This window comes from Podarcis bocagei (genome assembly GCF_964188305.1).
Source record: "Podarcis bocagei genome assembly, chromosome: 13".
Classification (NCBI taxonomy): Eukaryota; Metazoa; Chordata; class Lepidosauria; order Squamata; family Lacertidae; genus Podarcis; species Podarcis bocagei.
In genome coordinates, this window is record NC_138138.1 from 19834982 (window position 1) to 19859259 (window position 24278).

Below are 24278 nucleotides of genomic sequence, written 5' to 3' on the forward strand. Positions count from 1 at the left end.
CCTTCGGTGTCTGAAATTGCATCATGTGCCCCACTTTGCCTGTGTTTCCTTTGAGCAACAAAGGGGCTTGGTGGCACTTTGAAGACCAACAAATTTCCTGTGCCATAAGCTTCCCTAAGCCCAGAGGTCATGCCTCTGATAAAGCACGCTTTGGCCTACAAAAGTTTAAAAGCTTAACAAATTTCCAGTGGCACAAGGTCCTGCCAAACTCTTTTTTTTTACTCCGCTTCTGGGTTTCTCCCCCCACTCCTTTTTAATGTTTTCTGGAAAGAGAGGGGATGGGTTGTATGTATTGAGGGGAGGACACAAAGGCTAGGGTTCATGAGGAGTGGGAATGAGGGGCAAGGAGTATGATTTATTTTTAGATTAGTTATACAATTTTACGGCTGTCTAATCTCTTTTGAGGGGTGGGGTGGCGCGACTTGGGGGTAGAGGGACTCAGTCAGTAGAGCATGAGACTTCTAATTTCAGGGTCGTGCGTTTGAGCCCCACCTTGGGCGAAAAATTCCTGCATTCCATGGGGGTTGGACTAAAGGATCCACATGGTCTCTTCCAACTCTACAGTTCTTTGACTCCAATGGCAGCTTCCATGGCTGACCATAAAAGCTGCTGTTACTGGGCTTATAACCCTCAAGGGTCTGTTGCTCTCATTACTGCTAAGGAATTGAATTGGATTAGCAAAAAAAATGGCGTGGGTTTTTTAAAGGGGATATTTTGAAACAGGCAAAAATGACTACCAGAACTGATTGGACTTGGCCCTCCCATATCCAGTGAGTGGCTTGAGGGCGGCAGGGGAAGGACCAATCAGGTTTGTTTCTTGGTCAGTCTCTCTAGTGTGGACAGAACATTTGGAACCAGCTATGTGCATGGAGAGAAATATGAAACTCCCATTGTTATGGTGGGCAGAGTGCACATGGAGGGTAGCGTTATATGCTGCAATCTCTCTCTCTCTCTCTCTCTCTCTCTCTCTCTCTCTCTCTCTCTGTGTGTGTGTGTGTGTGTGTGTACTGCATCTCTGTGTGCTCTCTGCACACATGCATATACAGTGGTACCTCGGGTTAAGAACTTAATTCATTCTGGAGGTCCATTCTTAACCTGAAACTGTTCTTAACCTGAAGCACTACTTTAGCTAATGGGGCCTCCTGCTGCTGCTGCTGCACCTCCGGAACACGATTTCTGTTCTCATCCTGAAGCAAAGTTCTTAACCCGAGGTACTATTTCTGGGTTAGTGGAGTCTGTAACCTGAAGCGTCTGTAACCTGAAGCATCTGTAACCCGAGGTACCACTGTAGGTCTTGCAGAATATAATGTCCTGTGCAGGAGGGTTGGAACAGGTGTGTGGATAACTCCCAATCTCTAGCCTCAATCCACTGTTGAAACTTTTGTTCCGACCTTGGGATGCTCACACAGAACTGCCTACAACATTTCAGTTTGTACTGTGCAGCAGCCACAGCTGAGAGTTCCCAGCCTGCTGATTAAGAGGAGAGAGAGAGAGAGAGAGAGAGAGAGAGAGAGAGAGCATTCGTCAACACTTTGTCAGTCAGACCTGACCCCGCCCCCTTAATATTTTTTTTAATTCAAGTAATTAATCCCATTTAAAACTCATGTTTGTTTTCACTCAGGGTTGCTTTGTAAAACAGAAAACCCTAAAAACTTTTACTACCCCAGGCTTGCAAACAAGACTGCTACGCCCTATTTGTTTTGAATCTAACTTATGGAGGGTTTAATTAAAGTTGATGAATGGGGTCATTAATTAAAGTGGACCTGATTTTCCAGCAGGTTCGGGGTGGGCATTTCATTGTTGTAAAATCAGTTGAAAAGAAATGATTGGTTTTGGGGTGGGGTGCAAATTAATTGAACAATTATTTGGAGTGATTTGGAAAACTTATTTGAAATGTGTTTGTGTGTGTTATTGGTTTGTTTTTGTTTTATGATGTGTTTTGTGTTCTCACTTTGTATTTTTCTGTTGTGAACTGCCCTGTTATCTTCGGTATATAAATTAAGCAATCAAACAACTGTTTTCATTCTGTAAAATGTAAATACATTGGAGTTGAGTACAGAATTTCTAAATATGTGCCTATACGTATGCAATAACATAAGCAAAGTTTATGCAGATTAGTATTTCTTTTGTTCTCTCTTTCAGTAGTGCATATCCTCCTTTTCTTAGTAGCGTGTAAATCACCTTCTTCATTTAATACTGGCATTTTTCTTCTCCAGTGATTAGATTAATAAGAGTGGAAGTAGACAGAAAGTACTTGCCTGCCACATTTTTGGAAAAACCACTGATTGGAAATCCAATTTGGATAATCATTGGTGTGTGGGTGGGTGCGCACAAACACAAGCCCTGGTCCTGCAAGTAGGGTGCCCAGTTAAGCATATTCTAATTTATATGTATACATGCAAATATATTTTTTAAAATACTATAATTTATACAGAAATATACACATTCCATTAAGGACTGAACATGTTCAGGAGGTATGGAATGTTAAAGATAAACATCTGAAATTTTTAAAAAATGCAAGTTTCTATTCCTCCTGGAATATATTGAAAATTTCATAGATAAAATAAGGACCTTCCCAACAAGTATAACTACCTGAGCCTCCTTCCACCCCAATTCCAGACTGTGGGAGGTTCTGTTATGCTGTATTTATTCTGCCATAGCCTATAATAGGCTATCCTGCAATGGCTTAATTGTTTTTAAAAACTGAAGGGTATTTAATAAAATGCTTGGCCTCTGCATAGATTTGGGTCGTATTACACAATAGTGCTATTCACATACATTCAGCAGCATTTTACTATTTGGTTATGTGGTTATGGGAAGGATGAAAGTGAAGAACTAGCAAAAAGAAAGAAAGAAAGATTTGGCCACAACCTTATTCTGATCACATGGTATAAATGCATAGAAGATGTTTATTCACTTTGTTTGCATTTCAGTTGTCCTGTTTTTTTATCTCAAGGGTGCACAAAATGTAAAAACAAAACAAAACAATAATGTTGCAATGCATTCCAGAGTATATTTCTTTTTCAGGGGCACTCAAAAAGAACACAACTATGTTCTCTACAGCAGTGTTCCCAACCGTGGGCCTCCAGCTGTTTTTGGACTACAACTCCCATCATCCCTCGCTAGCAAGACCAGTGGTCAAGGATGATGGGAATTGTAGTCCAAAAACAGCTGGAGGCCCAAGGTTGGGGAACACTGCTCTACAGTGCTCTGTAAGAGAACTACAGTTCCCAGCACCCTTGAGAAACTGCCGTTCCCAGGATTCTTTGGGGGAAGCCATGGCTGTTAAAGCAGTCCTAGAGTACTTTAAATGTATGTTGTGGATATGATGGGACACGGGTGGTGCTGTGGGTTAAACCACATAGCCTAGAACTTGCCGATCAGAAGGTCGGCGGTTTGAATCCCCGCGACGGGGTGAGCTCCCGTTGCTCGGTCCCTGCTCCTGCCAACCTAGCAGTTCGAAAGCATGTCAAAGTGCAAGTAGATAAATAAGTACCACTCCAGCAGGAAGGTCAACGGCGTTTCCGTGCGCTGCTCTGGTTCGCCAGAAACGCCTTAGTCATGCTGGCCACATGACCCGGAAGCTGTACGCCGGCTCCCTCGGCCAATAAAGCGAGATGAGCGCCGCAACCCCAGAGTCGGTCACGACTGGACCTGATGGTCAGGGGTCCCTTTACCTTTACCTATGGATATGACATGCATCCAGTTATGCGATAGGAACGGAAGGGCATCCTGCAAGCAGCCCAGATACATTTTTCTTCACTTTGCATCAGTTGTCGGAAGCCAAGCTTTGCTTTCTCCAGTGGCTTGGCTCTTTTGCTCTGCAGTGTGTCAATACGGCACATCTTATTTGCTCCTGATCTTTTTGCTCGTGGCCCAGATGTCGTGGATTTGATGGAGCGAACGTGTAAACTGAACACAGGCCTCAAGAACGGTACAAAGGAGGAACATGCAGTGGTTTTCGTTTTGGAATCGAAAACAGGATCATACCTGACCAATGCATGGATATGCATGGATAGCACTCCTGATGCTACTCTGAGCTCCCTGAATGAAGGGACAGTGACACAAATGTGTGTGTGTGTGTCAGAGAGAGAGAGAGAGATTGGTGACCCTAAAAACCCCTTCTGCCTCTTTGCTTAGATGGTCAGCGGCACATTCAGTTTCAGTCAAAGACTGCAGACATCTGTCTTGCTGCCTTGCCGCCTGTCTGCATCGCAGTAGCACACACTACAGCGAATCAGGGTTTTTTAGGGAGGGGGGGTGGCGGTGAAGAGAGAGGCTGCATTAGTATTCAGGGCGCCCGTCTCTCCCATCCATCCCCTGAATCATCCTTCCCCGTCCCACGCCGCCCCCAACTTCCTGTTTGGATTAAGAACAGGTTGTTCATTCAGCTGTGCAGGGCCTCTCACTCGCATACAAATGACACTGCGTCTAAGAGGCAGTTACTCACAACTGCAGAGGGTTCATTCAGCAAAGGCACCTGCTGCAATCCTGGAATGGGCAGGATTGACCGTGGAGCTGTTTGGGGCTTGGGGAGGAGGAAGGAGAGGGAGAAGAGAGCAAGGAGCAGTTCTGATGTGTTGTTCACTTCCTACGCCACCTTCGTTCTCTCCTCTCTCCCCCGCACAAGATTTCAGAACAATACTCCATGTCGCCCTTTCAAGGTCTTTCTATCTCGTTCCACTATGCGGTTTATCCTGCTAGGAATGCAAGTGGACTCAGAGGCTGCAATAAATGAGGAGAGATGCACAAACGTTAGAACAATTGGGGTTGCCCCCTGCCCCTCTACACACCCACCCACCCCTTGGGCTCCAACCTGAAGAAGCTTTGGTAAGGCAGAGCAGTCTCAGAATTGTGCATGTCTGCAGGGAGCTCATTTCAGCCGGAAGCCACTTCAACTTCACCTCTGAGCCGGATTTTGCACATCAACCTAGGAGAATGTTAAGTACAGTGGTACCTTGGTTCTCAAACTTAATCCATTCCGGAAGTCCGTTCCAAAACCAAAGCGTTCCAAAACCAAGACACGCTTTCCCATAGAAAACAATGCAAAATGGATCAATCCATTCCAGACTTTTAAAAACAACCCCTAAAACAGCAATTTAACATGAATTTTGCTATCTAACGAGACCATTGATCCAAAAGTGAAAGCAATAAACAATGTTCTGCGGTCACACAATCAATCAATCAGTAGCTGAACTGGGTTACACACAGTCACACAAAAAAGAGTCACAAAAATGCAAATTAAATAGCAAAAACAGACAGACCTCAGCGTAACACTCAAAACGGAAGTGTGGCCCTCAAATTGGAAGCGTAACACTCAAAGCGGAGCATGTTCGGCTTCTGAAAAATGTTTGCAAACTGGAATGGAACACTTATTTCTGGGTTTGCAGTGTTTGGGTTCCAAGTTGTTTGAGTACCAAGGTGTTTGAGAACCAAGGTACCACTGTAATAATAAAGAAGTGTTCCTCAGAGAATGTGCAGAGTGTTATGCCCCCCCCCCAATTAGAGTCTGTGACTTCTAGGCTGGTTGCAAGATGTGGTTGGTCATTAGTGAATAAAAGTTACTCTGCGCATGTTCTGAGGCATTTCTGCTTCTTCTTTCTTCAATACTTTCAGTATTATTATTTTTTTTATAGTTGAGGCCTGGCTCAAAATTAAGTCTTGGCTTAATGCTTTCTGAGCACAACTCACAGAGCTTTTAATATACTGGACCACAACAAAGGCGAGCTTGAAAAGAGATGTGTTGGCCACACCTGGAGGAAAAGCTTAGCCTTTCCTCCAGGCCAGGTTTCCAAATATTTGACTTTAGTGTGCAGAGTGGTGGAAAAGGTCATCTGAATGACCATTAACTCAAAAAAAATTGCAAGACAGGGCCTGCCATTGCCACAGCAGAGCCTGGATAAGGAGATAAAGACCATTGATTTTTGCGTCAAATTATCTTGCCTGAACTGGGTCATCGGAGTGTTTTACGCATGGGGCTCATGCTGAAAGTCACAGTGTCAACACAGTCACTAGGGCCAGCTGATAGAGGGCTTGCCAGTGTGTTGTTCTGCAAAAGTTCCTGGACATAGGGCACTCTTTTATCCACACACCCCTCTTTTCCCGTCCCTCCTTTTTATCTTGCTAATCCACCACATGAAATCTTATTGGGGGCATGCTTCTAGCCTTGTTTACTGGCTCCCTGCAAACTTCGATTCCCACCCCCCCACATCCACGCCTGTTTTCTCCCACCCTTGGCACAGAACTTAATTTCGGAGGAGGATAGACAAAGGGGTTGTTGAGTCCAATCCACTTTCTGTGAGGCAAAAATCACAGATCTTCCACACTTTAGACCACCTTGTCCGTCCCCCCCGCAACAGCTGTAACCAGGAAACAGAACAAATAGCAAAAAGTGATGGGTGTAAGTAAGCCAGCTAGACACTTGCATTAGTAGAGAGACCCAAAAGCTTTGAATCAGCCTTGAGAGATGTGGAATGAAAGCAAGGAAGAGAGTGTATGTTGTGTAATGCTGTGCCTGTTGTTGTTGTTGTTGCAAGCTTGCAGTGTCCAGGGGTGGGGGAAATAGGTTCATAAGAATGTAAGAAAGAGCGCTGATGGATTGGCCAGCGGTCCAATCCTGTTCTCACAGTGGCCAACCAGGTGCCGGTGGGGGGTGACACACAAACAGGACTCTTCCCTCCTGTGTTCCCCTTGTGTACATACAAGCTCATATTGCAGCAGAAGCCCTTGAAGGAAGACGCTTACCAGAATGCATTGGGCTTTTGAACATTTCTACTCTTCAGGAACAAACCTTCTAATTCAGTATCAAGTTGGGGCGTACTGCTTCCGCCCCTTGTTTTGTAAGTTTGGTGCTGTACCCGCCTCCCCATCTTCACCCCCCACCCCGCTTTCTATTTTGCTTTGCAGGCTTGGTCCAGAATCTAAATAAATGTGAGAACAAGCATTCATTAATCCCCGGGTTTCCTTTTCTTCCACCCCTCTTTCCCCCATGCTGCCTTTCTCACCTCTCGGTTGACTGCCACTCTTTCTTCCTCCCCCTCCTTTCTGCGAGCAGCTGTTGTTTGGCTTCCTCTATATTTAGTCCCTGACTTCTTTGTCGTCTTTTGTGGCTTTCCCCCCTCCCCTCCTCCCCACCCTCCTGTTTATAATTATGACAGAACCCCAGAAAAGGAGGAGGAGGAGGCGGGTTTTGCTTGGTGAAATGGTTTGTCAGCTGCTTGTTGCAGAGGCTCCTTGCTTATCCTTGCTGCAGTGCCTGTTTCTTGCTCTGTTCTTCTGGGGAGGGTGAAATGGCTTGCCGGGGGGGGGGAGTGTATGAATGTCATAATTGGAGGTGGGGCTGGGGCCCCATGTCATGTACGCGCGCACATTCACAAGCACGCACGTGTGACTTCATATTAAAAAGAAATAAACAGCGCATGCTTTTTTACAACAGCCTGCAAGGAGTGGAAGCGGAGGGTACGCATCTGATGAGTCACGAAAGGCCTTGTTCATTCACAGTGTGCCAAAAAAACGGCTGCGGGTGACTCAGATCTGGTGCCTGGGACAGAAGAATGGTGGCGGCAGCGATGGTGATTTGGGGGGGAGGGTGGAAAGGCCTGCGCAAGATTGGGAAATGCCACAGAGGTGTTGCTTTGTGATGGTGCTTCTTCCCCACCCCCCACCCCAAAAAAGGAAGGGGAAAGAAAGAGGTACTGAGGCCTAAGATCTGTACCATCTGTTTGGAAAGCCTTCCTCTTTATCCCAGATGATTGCGGGCTTGCTGTGATGGAAGGGTGCTTTGCACATGCCCAGCGGCACACTTTGGTTCACAGTCCTGCAGGGCTGAATCACAGCACTGGGGACTAACTTCTAAGGATAAGCTCCAGTGTACCCTGGCTGAAACACAGCTGTATGCATGCCAGAGTAGTTCTAGATTTGAAAACAAGCACTGCTGCGTGGTGCCTCTCTTTACTCATGCACAGAGCATGTGATTCCTGAAGTTGATGCATTCTGGGGGCTGATCTCTGACATTCCACATAACTTGAGGTGGTTGAGTGTAGGCTGCACTCTCCACATGGATGGCATCCCATCATCCCCCCCAGGGTACTTCCTTGCCAATAGTGCCCTGTGGGGTTCAGATGTGGCTGGGCTGTGGGCACATGCTAGCTTTTGAAAGCTTCCTCCTGCAATGTTACCCCCACCCCCCAGTCACATGGGACTTCCTTCTCCTCCTCTGTAGCGGTTCTTCAGCAGATAAAGGTCCGGTGTAGTGGTTAAGAGCAGTGGACTCGTAATCTGGTGAACCGGTTCGATTCCCCGCTCCTCCACATGCAGCTGCTGGGTGACCTTGGGCCAGTCACACTTCTCTGAAGTCTCTCAGCCCCACTCACCTCACAGAGTGTTTGTTGTGGGGGAGGAAGGGAAAGGAGATTGTTAGCTGCTTCGAGACTCCTTAGGGTAGTGATAAAGCGGGATATCAAATCCAAACTTCTCCTCTTCTTCAGTGCAGGCAGATGCACGACCTTGGCAGTCTTAGTTGATGTTTGGACAGACAAAGGCAGTTCAGGTACAGCAGCTGAAACAGGAGCATTGGATGGGCCAGGTGCCTAAAGGTCATGGCAGTGCTTTGCTTTAAAAAGGGAGATGCTGTTAGAGATGTCTGTGGAGAAGGCCCCGCAGCGTCCTAGCTTGCTTCCGTCTGATGTTTCTAAGCCAAGAAACACCTCTTCTTGACCTGAGCAGTGGCAGCAGAAGTAACCAGGAGGAAAACTCCTGCTGTCATGCCATTAGAGCTCCACTCAAGCAGAATAAGCAAGAGAGTTTCTAAAATCTGGCTTACCAGATTTAGGAGTAAATAGTGCACCAGCAGTCCTCTAACCTGGTGCCCTCCGGAAGTTCTGAACTACAACTCACAGCATGGCCAGTGGTTCCATGGCAGTCTGGAAACTTGAACAAGAGCACTTGGTGTTGTTTTGTTGTTGTTATTTAGTCATTTAGTCATGTCTGACTCTTCGTGACCCCATGGACCAGAGCACGCCAGGCACTCCTGTCTTCCACTGCCTCCCGCAGTTTGGTCAAACTCATGCTGGTAGCTTCAAGAACACTGTCCAACCATCTCGTCCTCTGTCCTCCCCTTCTCCTTGTGCCCTCAATCTTTCCCAACATCAGGGTCTTTTCCAGGGAGTCTTCTCTTCTCATGAGGTGGCCAAAGTATTGGAGCCTCAGCTTCAGGATCTGTCCTTCCAGTGAGCACTCAGGGCTGATTTCCTTCAGAATGGATAGGTTTAATTTTCTTGCAGTCCATGGGACTCTCAAGAGTCCATGCTGGAATGTAATGCTACAGGCATTATGTTTATTAGAACTTTTCACAGAACTAGAGCAGCCTAGATCAGTGGTCTCCAGCTGACCGTGGGGAAGGGGGACCCCTAGTGGGTTGTGGCCTGATCTGAGGTGGGTTGCGACAGGAGCACTACTACCAGCGGTGTGTTTTTTCCTGGGGGGTACTCAAGGGCACACAGTACTGGCACCTCCCCCCCCAGAAGAAAAGCATTGATAACCACCATGTGAACATTTAGGGTAAAAGATTTAAGAAATGGGTCGCCAAATGCATGCTTTGGTGGGTTCTAGGTCTGAACAGGCTGGAGATACCTGGCCTAGATAATGACATCTAGCAAATCATTTTTTGGCTTCTGGAGCGCATGAAATGGTTGGGCAGGCTGCGTGTATCTGGTTGGACAGAAACGGCCTCTATTTGCTCCCTTAAAAAAGCAACACACACACTGCCGCCACTGCCACCCCATGATCTCAGCCCCCATTGTTGTGTAGAGATTGCACCACTGCAGCCATTGTCCCTCTTCTCTCTCTCTCTCTCATCCCCAGCTGTGGACTTGAAACCGGTACTTCCTGTGGTGATGCAAAGCTCTTGCAACAGCAGCAGCAGCACCAGCCCGGTGGACTTGCGGATGGATGCCCGGCCCAGCTTGCCCGCTGTGGACCCAGCCGTCCGGGAGCAGCAGCTGCAGCAGGAACTGCTGGCCCTGAAACAGCAGCAACATTTGCAGAAGCAGCTGCTCTTTGCCGAGTTTCAGAAGCAGCACGAGCACCTCACGCGGCAGCACGAAGTCCAGTTGCAGAAGCACCTCAAGGTAATCTGGAGGTGAACCCGGGAAGATTCTTGGCCACGTAGTCCGTACGCCTCGCTCAGCGCCACCCATTCTGACTGGGAGCATCTCTCCCAGGCCCCCAGCCCTGCAGAAATCCTTTCAGGTGGAAATGTTTGGGCACAGCACCAGGGACTGCGTACCACAGAGTGAGAACCACTCCTGCATACCAATGACCCTGTTTCTCTTTCTCCACCAAAGCCCAGGTATACCAGCGGGTTCTGCTGGAACGTGGGTGGGAAACCTTTCCATGAGGGCCACATTTCCCTCAGGGTAGCCTGCTAAGGGCCACAGGCTGGTTGGGGTGCGGGAAGGGCTGAAGCCAGTGGGTGTGGTACTCCCCCTCCTCACTTTGTGCTGCCTCCCTAACCAAATTTGCAGTGCCTGCTGTTCATTTATTCATAAGGTTTCTACCCTGCCTTTCTGAATCCCCATTCAAGGCAGCTTGCATAAATTGAAACCAAGCTTACCTACTCAAGACTCTTCTGAATTGAAAAGCTTTCCCTAGTTTCTGATGGGCAGGTGCTGCGATTTGTTGCTGCTTCGTGGAGCCAGTGTGGTGTAGTGGTTAAGAGCGGTAGTCTCGTAATCTGGTGAACCGGGTTCGCTTCCCCGCTCCTCCACATGCAGCTGCTGGGTGACCTTGGGCTAGTCATGCTTCTTTGAAGTCTCTCACCCCCACTCACCTCACAGAGTGTTTGTTGTGGGGGAGGAAGGGAAAGGAGAATGTTAGCCGCTTTGAGACCCTTTCGGGTAGTGAAAAAGCAGGATATCAAATCCAAACTCCTCCTCTTCTTCTTCGGTTGCTATTGTATTGACGCTGTCGGTGTGCGGCGGACGACAACTCCCAGCATCCTTGGCTATTGGCCACGCTGCCTGGGGCTGATGGGAGTAGGAGTCCACACAACACCTGAAGGGATGCTTGTTACCTGTAGAGGATGGGGGCTAAGGGTTTTGAGGAAGGGACCTTGCTGCCGCATATTTATGTTGCACGTCTCTGTTTCCCCTGTTTAGTATAGCTCTGTTAGTATTTGATGGTTGCACCTTAGGTGATTTTATTGCCTTTCGTTTGCGGCTTGCAGTATGTCCTCCTAAGTACCCCTTGTGGGTTGCCAAGCAGTTGGTGTAATAAATGGCCACCAGTTGTATAGACTTGGGGGGAAAGGGCCGCCAAAATGATCCTCTGGAATGGAGCGGCTCCCCTAGGAAGAAGCAGTTTGGAACGTTTTAGTTCAGAGAAAAGGCGAGTAAGAGGTAACATAATAAAAGTTCATAGAATGATGCATGGCAGGAAGAAAGTGGAACTAAAATTCATGGACATCCAATGAAACTAAATGTTGGAAGATTTAGGACTGGGTCATTCCACGTCAGTTCAACACGGTCATGCCACCCACCGTCTCGGATTTTGATGAAACTTGGTGTACACCCTTCCCGTATGGTTGAAAGAAACCCCCTTAATTTTCCCCCCTCTGTCTCAAACGGTTTTAATTTTATAGCACTTCAAAGTTTCGTGACATCTGTTTTTCTGTCCCCCTTGAGATCCTTGGTCTTGTGTGCATTTTAATTTTTTTCTCCATAATCAATGATCAGATCTCTTTGAAATTTTACACAGAGCTCAATAACATGATGAGGATTTCAGGGGAAAATACACCAGCACTCAAAAGATTTGATAAATGCCTTAAAAATATATATAAATGTAGCTTTTTAGTGGAACAATGAGGTTTAGAAAACCTAAATTTTCAGCATGAGGGCACGATGGAATCAAAAGTTTTTGATGGTGAAAATTATTGCAAAGACATGCTCTTTCTCAACAAAGAATAAAATTTATGGGTCTCTTATGTCTTCTAACAAAATTTTACGTTTTTTGGACATCTTGGGGGGGAAATGGCTACTGGGTACAACTTTCCTACAATCCATAGCTGTAATAGAAAAAATTAATGAAACAATGTTCATCTTAAAATCTAAAATAATATTGGTTATTACAGGTGGGTTTTTTTTTTCCAAAAGTGCAGGCTTGTTTTTCAGTTTGGGTTATTTAAAACTATGAAAATTGGCTGCATCGTGAAATAAATCTTAAAAAAAAAAATCAGTCAGAAACTTTAAATGCTGACATATAAGGAAATAAGACCTAGCAAGAAAAAGATTAAAAGAATGTAAAATTATGCATTATATTCAGTGATGAGGGTGTATACCAAGTTTCATCAAAATCCAAGGTGGTGGGTGGCGAAACCCTTGTTTTTTGCATTGATTTGATGTGGAATGACCTGACTGATAGGCAGCACATAGTCAAAATATGGAGGCAGTGATGGCCACCATCTTGGTAAAGGTAAAGGGACCCCTGACCATTAGGTCCAGTCGTGACCGACTCTGGGGCTGTGGCGCTCATCTCGCTTTATTGGCCGAGGGAGCCGGCGTACAGCTTCCGGGTCATGTGGCCAGCGTGACTAAGCCGTTTCTGGCGAACCAGAGCAGCGCACGGAAACACCATTTACCTTCCCGCTGGAGCGGTACCTATTTATCTACTTGCACTTTGACGTGCTTTCGAACTCTAGGTTGGCAGGAGCAGGGACCGAGCAACAGGAGCTCACCCCGTCGCCGGGATTCGAACCGCCAACCTTCCGATTGGCAAGTCCTAGGCTCTGTGGTTTAACCCACAGCGCCACCCACGTCCCTTCCACCATCTTGGAGATGCCTTTAAAAGAGGGTTAGACAGCTATACAGAGAAGAGAGCTGTTGAAGGCTACTAGCCACTATGGCTATGCCCTGCCTCCAACCTTTGGAGGCAGCAATGCTTCTCAATACCAGTTGCTGGAAGCCACGAGAGGGGAGAGTGCTCTTGTGGTTTCCCACAGACATCATCAGGTTGGCCACTGTGAGAATAGGATGCTGGACTAGATGGGTCCGTGGCTTGACTCAGCAGGCTGTACTTAAGTTCTTATGTTCATTCATTTGTTGTATATTACCTTTTGCCTATGCTTGAGAATACAGATTACTAGAAACGATGAATCATGCACTTCTTTCATACTTGAAGGAGCATAAAGGGGGGGGCGGGGAATGATGACTTTCAACTAGAGCTGACTTGGAAAGCAGTGACTAAAACACTGCCTTTGTGTGGTGGTAACAATAAGCCCTAGTCTAGCGCTATGAGAACGAGCCTACGTAAGCTTCAGTCTTGCATTCTTCCCTCTCCTCTGATTTGGCCACGAGGAGGAATGTAGGAACTCCCTGGTTTTAAACTAACAGTGGTTATGGCCCAACAGGGACTGTGCTTAGTTTTAACCATGGTTTGTCGAAGCAACTGGGCTTCAAGCCGTGGTTAACAGTCGTGGCAGCCTGAGGCTCTCTCAGGCTCATTCTCATAACACTAAACTTGGTTTAGCATTACAATACGATACGATAATCTTTATTGTCATTGTCCCATACAGAACAACAAAATTGAAAAAAAATCTACATCAGACATTCAAAAACCAGCAAGCCTGCTATCCCAGCCTGGTTAGCCCCCTAAAAACTCTGATACCCCATTATTAAATACAATATAATCCCATAGAGACTCCTTACACTGCGTTTAAAACCAAAACTGTTTCTCAGGCTGCTAGTCCTAGTCTTTATATCCCTGTACCTTCTTCCAGAAGGCAGAAGCTGAAAGAGATCATTTCTGGGGTGCGCACTATCCTGCACTATCTCTGCAGCTTTCTTATGGCATCTGGAAGCATAGATTTGATCCAAGGTGGGAAGAGTACACCCAATTACTCTTTCTGCAGTCTTTACAACCCTGGACAGCATTGTTTTTCCCCTGACCGTGCAGCTCCCAAACCACACACACACACACTCATTATGTCTGAACAAATCGTTCCAACTAATGTTGCGCTCCGTGGCCTGCTGCTCAAACTTGAAAATTAGTGCTGCATAATACAAAAGTCATCAGCATTATGTACTGCCTGAGCATACTAGCTTCTGGGGTCGGGACAAACAATGTGCATCTTGTTTTGTCTCAAGCCATTGTCCCACACTTGTTGTTGTTGTTGTTTAGTCGTTTAGTCGTGTCCAACTCTTCGTGACCCCATGGACCAGAGCACGCCAGGCACTTTTGTCCTCCACTGCCTCCCGCAGTTTGATCAAACTCATGCTGGTAGCTTCAAGAACGCTGTCCAACCATCTCGTCCTCTGCTGTCCCCTTCTCCTTGTGCCCTCTATCTTTCCCAACATCAGGGTCTTTTCCAGGGAGTCTTCTCTTCTCATGAGGTGGCCAAAGTATTGGAGCCTCAGCTTCAGGATCTGTCCTTCCAGTGAGCACTCAGGGCTGATTTCCTTAAGAATGAAGAGGTTTGATCTTCTTGCAGTCCATGGGACTCTCAAGAGTTTCCTCCAGCACCATAATTCAAAAGCATCAATTCTTCGGCGATCAGCCTTCTTTATGGTCCAGCTCTCGCTTCCATACATTACTACTGGGAAAACCATAGCTTTAACTGTACGGACCTTTGTTGGCAAGGTGATGTCTCTGCTTTTTAATATGCTGTCTAGGTTTGCCATCGCCTTTCTCCCAAGGAGCAGGCGTCTTTTAATTTCGTGACTGCTGTCACCATCTGCACTGATCATGGAGCCCAAGAAAGTAAAATCTCTTACTGCCTCCATTTCTTCCCCTTCTATTTGCCAGGAGGTGATGGGACCAGTGGCCATGATCTTCGTTTTTTTGATGTTGAGCTTCAGACCATATTTTGCGCTCTCCTCTTTCACCCTCATTAAAAGGTTCTTTAATTCCTCCTCACTTTCTGCCATCAAGGTTGTGTCATCTGCATATCTGAGGTTGTTGATATTTCTTCCGGCAATCTTAATTCCGGCTTGGGATTCATCCAGCCCAGCCTTTCGCATGATGAATTCTGCATATAAGTTAAATAAGCAGGGAGACAATATACAGCCTTGCCCTACTCCTTTCCCAATTTTGAACCAATCAGTTGTTCCATATCCAGTTCTAACTGTAGCTTCTTGTCCCACATAGAGATTTCTCAGGAGACAGATGAGGTGATCAGGCACTCCCATTTCTTTAAGAACTTGCCATAGTTTGCTGTGGTCGACAAAGTCAAAGCCTTTTGCATAGTCAATGAAGCAGAAGTAGATGTCTTTCTGGAACTCTCTAGCTTTCTCCATAATCCAGCGCATGTTTGCAATTTGGTGTCCCACACTACCTCATCCCAACTTAGTTTTGCCAGAGGTTAAGTCTGATTGTGTGCATAAAACTACTTATTCATCCATCATGGGACCTTTCCAATTCTGATTTCACTTCCTTTGAGATTTTTTAAAATAATATATACCTGCCCTCTTAGTTGCCCGGGTTTGGAACAGATGTTCTGTTTACCATGTGATTGTCTCCCTTCAGCTTGTTCTTTATAAGAGAGAGCAACCACACAAAGTCCCCAATCTGCACAAAGTCCCCAATCTCTCCCCTTTCACCCCCCTACATCATTTCAGTGCCAAATTCTCCCCCTGCATTGAAGCTGTTATTTGCTTCCAAAAGTGCCACTGCAGTTGGCACCTATGGGAGCAGATAGCAGCCGGGTATGGGGAAGAGGAATTTGGCAGGGAAAATCAGGTTGGGGGGTGGGTAAGACCCAACCACCTCTACTTGTGTCTCACAGTCCTGATCTGGATTCTTCACACTTTTTTGCAGCTGTTAATTCTTTTTTAAAAAAGGAAAAAAAAGGGGGGGGGGAGAAAGCACAAGAATAACATGGAACCTTCCCAGGATAGGATGCTTATTTTTATTTAAGTTTTAATTGATCTGTTGGTTTTGCAACATTTATATTTTGCCTTTCTGCCCAGCAAAGGCAGCTGACAGCAGTAAACAAAGCAGAAAAGGGCCGGGTTCAACAAAACAGTTGCACAACAAGAGCTGGCACAATAACTCCTGCTAGTGCAATGGGGCTTCCTTCCCCCTCTACACCCCCTCCCCAGATCAGCTCTGTGGGAGAACCCCAGAACAGCATGCAGTGAGAAAGGAGGGGAGATAGTTCTGTTTGGCAAGCGGAAATGCTTGCGCTGGTGGCAAAACTGGCTCCATGTTGAATTCCTCCCACAGCCTATAACAAGCAGGCAATAAAGCAGCTAATAAAGATTGTGCAAGAGGGATTCCAGTACCGGCAGCTAATGAAATCAACTGCCACTAAACCAAAACACCCTCCTGAGAAAGCAGTGTGCGTGCTGAGCTTCCAAAAACCAGGGTGCGAGGGAACAAAATGGATTTCCCATAGAAGGGCGTAGAGGCGCCACTACGGAGAAGGCCCTGTTTTTAGTACAGGAGGCAGAGCCTCAGGGGAAGAAGACCTGAGTGATTGGATTGGCACACGTGGGAATGAGCAGAATCTTGAAGGTCACTTTTGCAGAGGCGTTAGCAAGGCTCCGTAGAATAATAATAATAATAATAATAATAATAATAATAATAATAAATTTTATTTATATCCCGCCCTCCCCAGCCAAAGCCGGGCTCAGGGCGGCTAACAACAATCAAATAATCAAACAATCAAATAATCTAACATTCTAAAACATTTCATTATAACAATTAATTAAAATCAAATTAATGGCAACCGTTAAGCAAAGTTCTGTGCAGGTTGCCAGAGGAGGGAGTCAGGCTGGGCCCTGGACTACAGTATTGGAAGTCTGCATCAAAAGATTGCACATGTTTATGTCTGGGTTTTGCATGCAAAGGCCGGCAAGGGTGGGTGGGTGGGGGGCAAACACGCGGTCCCCTGCAGTCCCACTAACTCCCTCCCCATCTCCCCTCTGCAGCAACAGCAGGAGATGTTGGCAGCAAAACGCCAGCAAGAACTGGAGCAGCAGCGTAAGCGAGAACAGCAGCGGCAGGAAGAGCTGGAGAAGCAGCGGCTGGAGCAGCAGCTACTTATTTTACGCAACAAGGAGAAGAGCAAAGAGAGTAATAAATAGATATATATATATATATATATTTGTATTGAGTTGCGTTGGTTAAACTTGGTATGCTGAGGACTTGGAGGATTTCACACTTTCCCACCCCAGAAGCAGCACAGTAGAAAGAATAAAATGCAGCATGGGTAGGCAAACTAAGGCCCGGGAGCCGGATCCAGCCCAATCGCCTTCTAAATCCGGCCTGCAGGCAGTCTGGGAATCAGCGTGTTTTTACATGAGTAGAATGTGTGCTTTTATTTAAAATGCATCTCTGGGTTATTTGTGGGGCATAGGAATTCGTTCATTTTTCCCCCTTTCAAAATATAGTCTGGCCCCCCACAAGGTCTGAGGGACAGTGGACTGGCCGTCTGCTGAAAAAGTTTGCTGACCCCTGAAATACAGTTAAAAATGCCTTTGTATTTCTAGAAAAATAGGTGCCAGAACTCACCATGAATGCCCATCTTCTTCTCTTAGAATGGCAATGGCGCCCACCTGAGAGGTGTCTGAACTGAGTTCTGGCAAGTTCTGGTTGGGGAAAAAACACCTGCTAACTAGTATAAGTGAACAATTCTAAAAGTATCATTCTAGATTTAGCTTCCATGCCTCCATATGCCTTAGGAATTGTTGAATGAAGGGCTGGTCACCCCCATGCAAAAGCCCTTTGAACTGTGGTTTTAATGAAGAGGGTTGTGAATTTCTGCAATGGAATTTATAGCAGCCTCACAAACCTGCGGTTCCCAAGGTTCATTAGGAGGAGCCTCAAACAGTCTTGCTTGAAGAGGTGAAAATTAGTGTGGCTGCTTAAGAACCTATGCAGAATGCTGCTCTGTCTGTAATACATATTTATATTTTGAATATGGCTGGTTCACAAGAAGCCATCAATGCATCTGATTTGGCCCTTAGATTGAAGTTTTGACAAATAAATCAACAACAGTGGAGCTTTCCAGGGATACCTCAGTGACACAGCCGCATAGACAATCCCCACCTGTGGCAAAGGAGAGGTGTGTTTTTTCAATCATGTGCTTGATTGAGGTGGAGAGGATTGCAAACAAAAGGGCAGCCTGGAGGGTGAGGTGAGAAGGGCAGTTATCCCAGAATACAATGCAATAGTGAAGCATTGCATTATGGGAAATAGTGTGCTGGTCACTACCATTGCCATGGGGGTATATACCTTGTACTTGTGGGGAGTGCAATGTGAAAGTTGGATAGCTCTGGAATTAATTCTGGAATTTAAGGAGTCTTTCATACTGGTAGACCATACTTTCTTCTGCTGGATCAGTAAACCATGGTTTATTGGACCAAGAACAAGGAAGTGTGCCTGCAGGCTGCCTCCTCCTCTTCTCATGTGCCACAATGCAGCATTTCAGAGGCTTATCCAACCATAGTTTCTCGCATCAAAACTGGGAAACTGTGGTTTATTCTCCAACTAGAAACCAGGCAATTAAAGGCAAATTGTTTGTAGCCCAAGATTAAACCACAGTTGTGTGTGCGCAAGCACAACTCTCATTCTTAGTCTAATGAATCATGGTTTCTGGGATAGAAAGTCCCGGAAGGGTTTATCCACGAGTGTTTTCCTAACTCTTCCACAGGTGCCATTGCCAGTACCGAAGTGAAGCTGAAACTTCAGGAGTTTCTTCTCAGCAAGTCTAAAGAGCCAGCAACAGCAGGCGGCTTGAACCATTCCCTCCCTCAGCACCCCAAATGCTGGTAGGTCTTACCACCTTTGCCTCTGGGCATTCATGCCGGGCTAGGACAGGACATCGGTGGGGTGAGATTTTACCACTGGAACGAATGTAGTAATCTCAAGAGAGAAGGCGCAAAGTCTATGTTGCGGCATCTGGGAGACTCCCTTTTCCTTCCACACATCTGTCTACAGTTTGCCGAAAATTTGACTGGTGTGTGTGTGTATAGGGGGCTTGCATGTTTGTTTTCCTCAGCGGATAGTAGTGGGTGGATAGAGTGACACTTTGACCATCCAGTAGCTACCCTGATTGAGAGTACAATGTTATGCTAAGGGGTACGTTTCTGAGTACGTTTCCGAGCACAATTCAAAGTGTTGGTGTTGACCTTTAAAGCCCTAAATGGCCTCGGCCCAGTATACCGGAAGGGGCGTCTCCAACCCCATCATTCTGCCCAGACACTGAGGTCCAGTACTGAGGGCCTTCTGGTGGTTCCCTCACTGTGAGAAGCAAAGCTACAAGGAACCAGGCAGAGGGCCTTCTTGGTAGTGGCGCCCGCCCTGTGGAATGCCCTCCCATCAGATGTGAAAGAGATAAACAACTACTTGACATTTAGAAAACATCTGAAGGCAGCCCTGTTCAGGGAAGTTTTTAATGTGTGACATTTTGATGTATTTTTAATCTTTGTTGGAAGCCGCCCAGATTGATTGGAGAAACTCAGCCAGATGGCGGAGAACAAATAAATTATTATTATTATTGTTATTGTTATTATTGTTATCATTCAGCATGTACCCTTAGTAAATGGAACAAAGGGTGTGATAGATGGCCCTGCTTTTAAAAGGAAGAACCTTGTGCATAGACCTTCAGTTATCTTATCTTAAAGAGCTTTAAAAGGGGGGTGAGATAAATTTGTGGAGGGTCAGGCTATCAATGGCTGCTTGTCATGATTCCTGTATGGTACCACCCTGCCTATGAATTTAATCCACTGTGGAATAACAGCAGGAGAGGGCAATTGCATTAATGCCTTGCTCTGGACTTCCCAGAAGCCTCTGGCTGGTCAGTGCAGGAAACAACATGCAGGGCTAGATAGGCCTCTGGTCTGATCGCAACAGTGCTGCTCTTCTGTGTGCAAAGTATACCTGCTCAAGGCGGGCTGCTCCAAGAGCTGATTTAGATGTGATGGAGCATCTCCACATCTCTCTGTTGCCCAGAATAGAATTTTCACATCCCTCCTCCACTCCAAGCCAGGAGGTTGGGGTGTGTGTGTGTGTGTGTGTGTGTGTGTGTGTGCAGGCGCGCGAACACAAAGGCAAGTATTCTATTTCGGGCAGTGCAGAGATGTGGGGGAACAGGAAATGTGAGGCACCAGTGTGCTTCCTCTTCTGTCCAAAACACCATTGCGCTGGAAAGCGTCAGAACATCCCCATCGTAAACTGTGTAGCCACCAGCCAAGTCAAATTTCACGAGAGAACCATAAATTTCGTCGCAGGGATGATAGCTCAGTTCCCAACCCAGCTGCTCTAAGTTATGACTTTACTTGCCTCTAAGCCCTCCCCCTAAGGATTCCTGTTAATGGAAGTTTCTGTCTCAGATGGTTGTTTCATAGAGAGTACCACAGACAAGAGAGTGGGTTTTGGGGCCAAGGAAGTGAGCAGGTTCGAGGGAAACACCTCAGTGAGAAATGGGCCTGTGTGCTGTTGGCGTCAAGGGACATTGGGGACACGAAAAGGGACGAGGGTTAGATATTAATCCAAATACAGTGGTACCTCAGGTTACAGACGCTTCAGGTTACAGACTCCGCTAACCCAGAAATAGTACCTCGGGTTAAGAACTTTGCTTCAGGATGAGAACAGAAATCGCATGGCAGCAGCAGGAGGCACCATTAGCTAAAGTGGTACCTCAGGTTAAGAACAGTTTCAGGTTAAGAATGGACCTCTTAATCTGAGGTACCACTGTACTGTAATGAGTCGACTGTGAGGCGGCTGGTCTTGAATTTAGCCATATAACTATCAAAGCATGAAGCATCCATAAACTCCCTGGGAGTTTGTTGGCATCCATCTGTCTTGATATACAGTGAAGTGTGTGTCTCCAGTAGTCAAAACTGCTGGAGAACCGCAGCGCCTTTTTTTATGTGTTAGCAGCACCAAAGTGACCTCCCCCGGGGTGCAAGCCTGGGCAGTTTGTGGAAGTCCTGTGCTGCCCAGATGACAAGACCCCCTTTCAACCTCGTTTATATGGTCCAAAGGAAAGCAGAGCAATACGCTGGGTGCCAACTCGACCGCAGGAGTTGCCAGAAGGAGGCATACAAGACACCATCCAACTGCCTTAGGGACTCCACTCCAGATATGTGTAGGGTTTACCCCTTAGCCTTTTCTTCTCCTGAATATGTCCCTAGAACAGGGGTCAGCAACCTTTTCCAGCCATGGGCTGGTCCACCGTCCCTCAGACCATGTGGTGGGCCGGACTATATTGGGTGGGGGGGGGGAGAACGAATTCCTATGCCCCACAAATAACCCAAAGATGCATTTTAAATAAAAGCACACATTCTACTCACGTAAAAACACCAGGCAGGCCCCACAAATAACCCAGAGATGCAGTTTAAATAACAGGACACATTCTACTCATGTAAAAGCATGCTGATTCCTTGACCGTCTGTGGGCCGGATTGAGAAGGCGATTGGGCCGCATCTGGCCCATTGGCCTTAGGTTCCCTACCCCTGCCCTAGAAGCTGTCAGCGTGTGACAGTGGCCACACCCCAGGGAGTAGTGGAGAGCAAACGAATCATTCTGAGCTTCCCCTCCGTCTGACTCTATCCTTTCTTGAGTCCTCACCATTCTTAGTAGTGGTGTTGGCAGCAGGGAGTCACACACTTTTCCGTTTCCCCACCCTGACCTATAAAACTGACCCCATCCTGCCCTCTCTCCCCTAGGCCTTGCTTGCCCTCTGACTTATTCCACCTGCAACTTCTGCCTACTGATAACCCACTGAATTTCCTGTACCATGGATGCTTAGAGCAGTAATCCATTTAGCCTGCTTAGAACAGATCACAGATGGACCATTATCCCTTCCCCCACCCTCCCAGTCACCCACAGTGGATATTCTTATCTCACCTCTTGGGTCACCCCCCCCCCCAAGTCCCTTTAACCTACATTCAGGAATAGAATCCTGACTTGACTGTTGTCAACTTTATGGATGGCAGAAAGACAAAGAAATGCTGTGTCTATTCACACTCCTGGCCTCTCTTTTTGTTAAATTGTTTTGGGTTGCATTTCCACTCTGCCCCATCAAAAGAAACCTTACTGATCAAGCAAGATAAGCCATTAAGATATAAAATACTTTATACCATAAAGTAGCAAATCAAAACTTCCGCAAAGCCTGTTTTTTAAAAGCCAGTCCAAAGAAACATTTCTGCAAAATGCTCAGATGTATACTTTTGAAAGACTTGCAGTGGCAGGGAATCATGGAAGATTAAAAATTTGGGGGAAAGCTATATTTTATTGGGCTGTTCTTACATTGGTTGTAGTAGGAGTGTGAGAGCTTTCTGATGTCATAGGCGCCTTAATCATGCTGAATGGGAAAGCAGCAGAGTCACAGGTTATAGAGAGAGAGCAAGTTTTGTAGTTTTCCTTGTTATTTGCAAGTATACATAATGAGGTGTAGCCTAACCATTCCAAGAGATAGCCAAATTCCACTGTTCACATGCCAGCTCTCTAGGGAAACAGCCATCTCCCGCCCTGATGCTTACAGAACCAAAACTTAGTTTTCTGCGAGTGTTTCCAGACTGAAGACTCTGAATGCTACAAAATAATGTCAGTGCTTGGATTGAAGACAACTCATTTGGGCTGCTGTTTTCTGACTTCCTGGCTTGGCTCTGGATAGATAGATAGATAGATAGATAGATAGATGAGAGAAAGAGAGCAGGTTGGATTATGAGTGGAAACATTTGCATTGTTGATGAGACAAGTGGTAAATTACACAGTTAGGCTGCAAAATGACTGGGCATATTTGTATTTGTGCCCTTATAACACCGAGAATTCTGCTGTTCTTATCTGCCTTTTTTCAATCTGTTGTTGTTGCTGCTGCTGTTTTAAATAGCAAGTTACGATAAGTTGCACTGTCCGTCCTGGAGCAGGACATATCAGAAGAAGTCTGTTGGCTCTGCTACTTCATATAACCCTGTTGGTCTGCACCACTGTAACCTGGTCATCTTCTTTCTGTGTTTCCACAGGGGGGCTCATCATACCTCATTGGACCAGAGTTCCCCTCCCCAGACAGGAAGCCCAGGAACACCACCCTCTTGTAAACTACCTTTACTCGGCACTTACGACAGCAGAGACGACTTTCCACTCCGGAAAACTGGTCAGTAAACCCCATTGGTGATGGGATAATCCAGAAAACAGGGGTGGGGGTAGAGGGTGGTGTTGATGAAATTTAGGCCCCTGGGTGGAAGGGGGCTTTCTGCACTTTCTGAGTATGCTGGCTTGAAAAAACCAGGATTGTGTGTGTGATTTTGTTGGAAGAGCTACAAGTATGGGGGAGGGACATTCATTAAGCTAGTGTATTGAACATTATCGGAGACTAAGATGAGCTTTCCAAAAGCTCAAGAGGGCGAATGTAAGGCTCCCTCCCGTGCCGAATCTCAGTTCCTCTAGATATTAATTATGATAAGCACCTACACTTCTGTGTGTGCCAAGCGCCTTGTATATTTTTGAGCAAGTAGGATTTGCAAAACCTACTGTGCAGACCGCTTCTGTGAACAGCCTACTTTTAGATGCAGTTCAGGGCTTTACAAAAAAATCAGATGTTTGGGTGCTAATTATGTAACCTTACAAGAGCTTCTCTGCAGACAGGCATTGAGAAAAGACAACAACCCAGCTGCTATGTGGAAACAAAGCTCCTTAGAAACACAGGAAACAGCCTTATGCCAGGTCAGGCTATCTGTCTAGCTCAGTGCAAGCTACTGTTCTTCTGGCAGCAGTGCGCCAGGCTCTCAGGCAAAGAGAGGTCTTCCCCATCACAAGCTAGCTGTGATCCTTTTAGCTGGAGATGTCAAGGATTGAATCTGGCTCTTTTGCATGCAAGGCATGTGGTCTACCGCTGAGCTATGGCTCTTCCTCTAGTGGGCTGGACTAGACTGGAGGGCAGTGACTAGTCGTGTCGCCCAGTATGGTTGAGCAGAGATTTGAACCCAGGTCAAAATCCCAATGCTCAATCCAACATTCCACACCAGAGGCTGGCAACCTAAGGCCCATGGGCTGGAAGCAGCCCATGAGGGTTGCTTAAGTGGCCCATGAGCCGCCCCCAAACGGAGCCATCCAGCGCAGCGCCGGGACTCTCTTCTGCGGCTCTGGAAATTGCTTCTGCGCATGCCCAGATGCCGAAAATCGCGTCTGCGCATGTTCGCGGCGCCGGAAATCACTTCTGCACATGCCTAGACGCCGAACATCACTTCTGCACAGGCACGATTTCCGGTGTCTGGGCATGTGCAGAAGCGATTTCCGGCGCCATGGACATGTGCAGGATCTCCACAGGAGTGATCCGA

At 46.6% G+C, this 24278-nt stretch overlaps 1 protein-coding gene across 6 annotated transcripts in view; it reads left to right on the forward strand.

The window, feature by feature from the left end:
* Positions 1 to 24278, forward strand: part of HDAC5 (histone deacetylase 5) — a 120530-nt gene that overhangs the window by 47623 nt on the left and 48629 nt on the right. For all 6 annotated transcript variants that reach the window (XM_081166135.1, XM_081166137.1, XM_081166134.1 and 3 more), the window contains 4 exons: positions 9862 to 10127; positions 16923 to 17067; positions 18647 to 18764; positions 22965 to 23095. In XM_081166135.1, coding sequence (XP_081022261.1) covers positions 9862 to 10127; positions 16923 to 17067; positions 18647 to 18764; positions 22965 to 23095 — 660 coding nt within the window. The remainder of the gene's footprint in view (positions 1 to 9861; positions 10128 to 16922; positions 17068 to 18646; positions 18765 to 22964; positions 23096 to 24278) is intronic.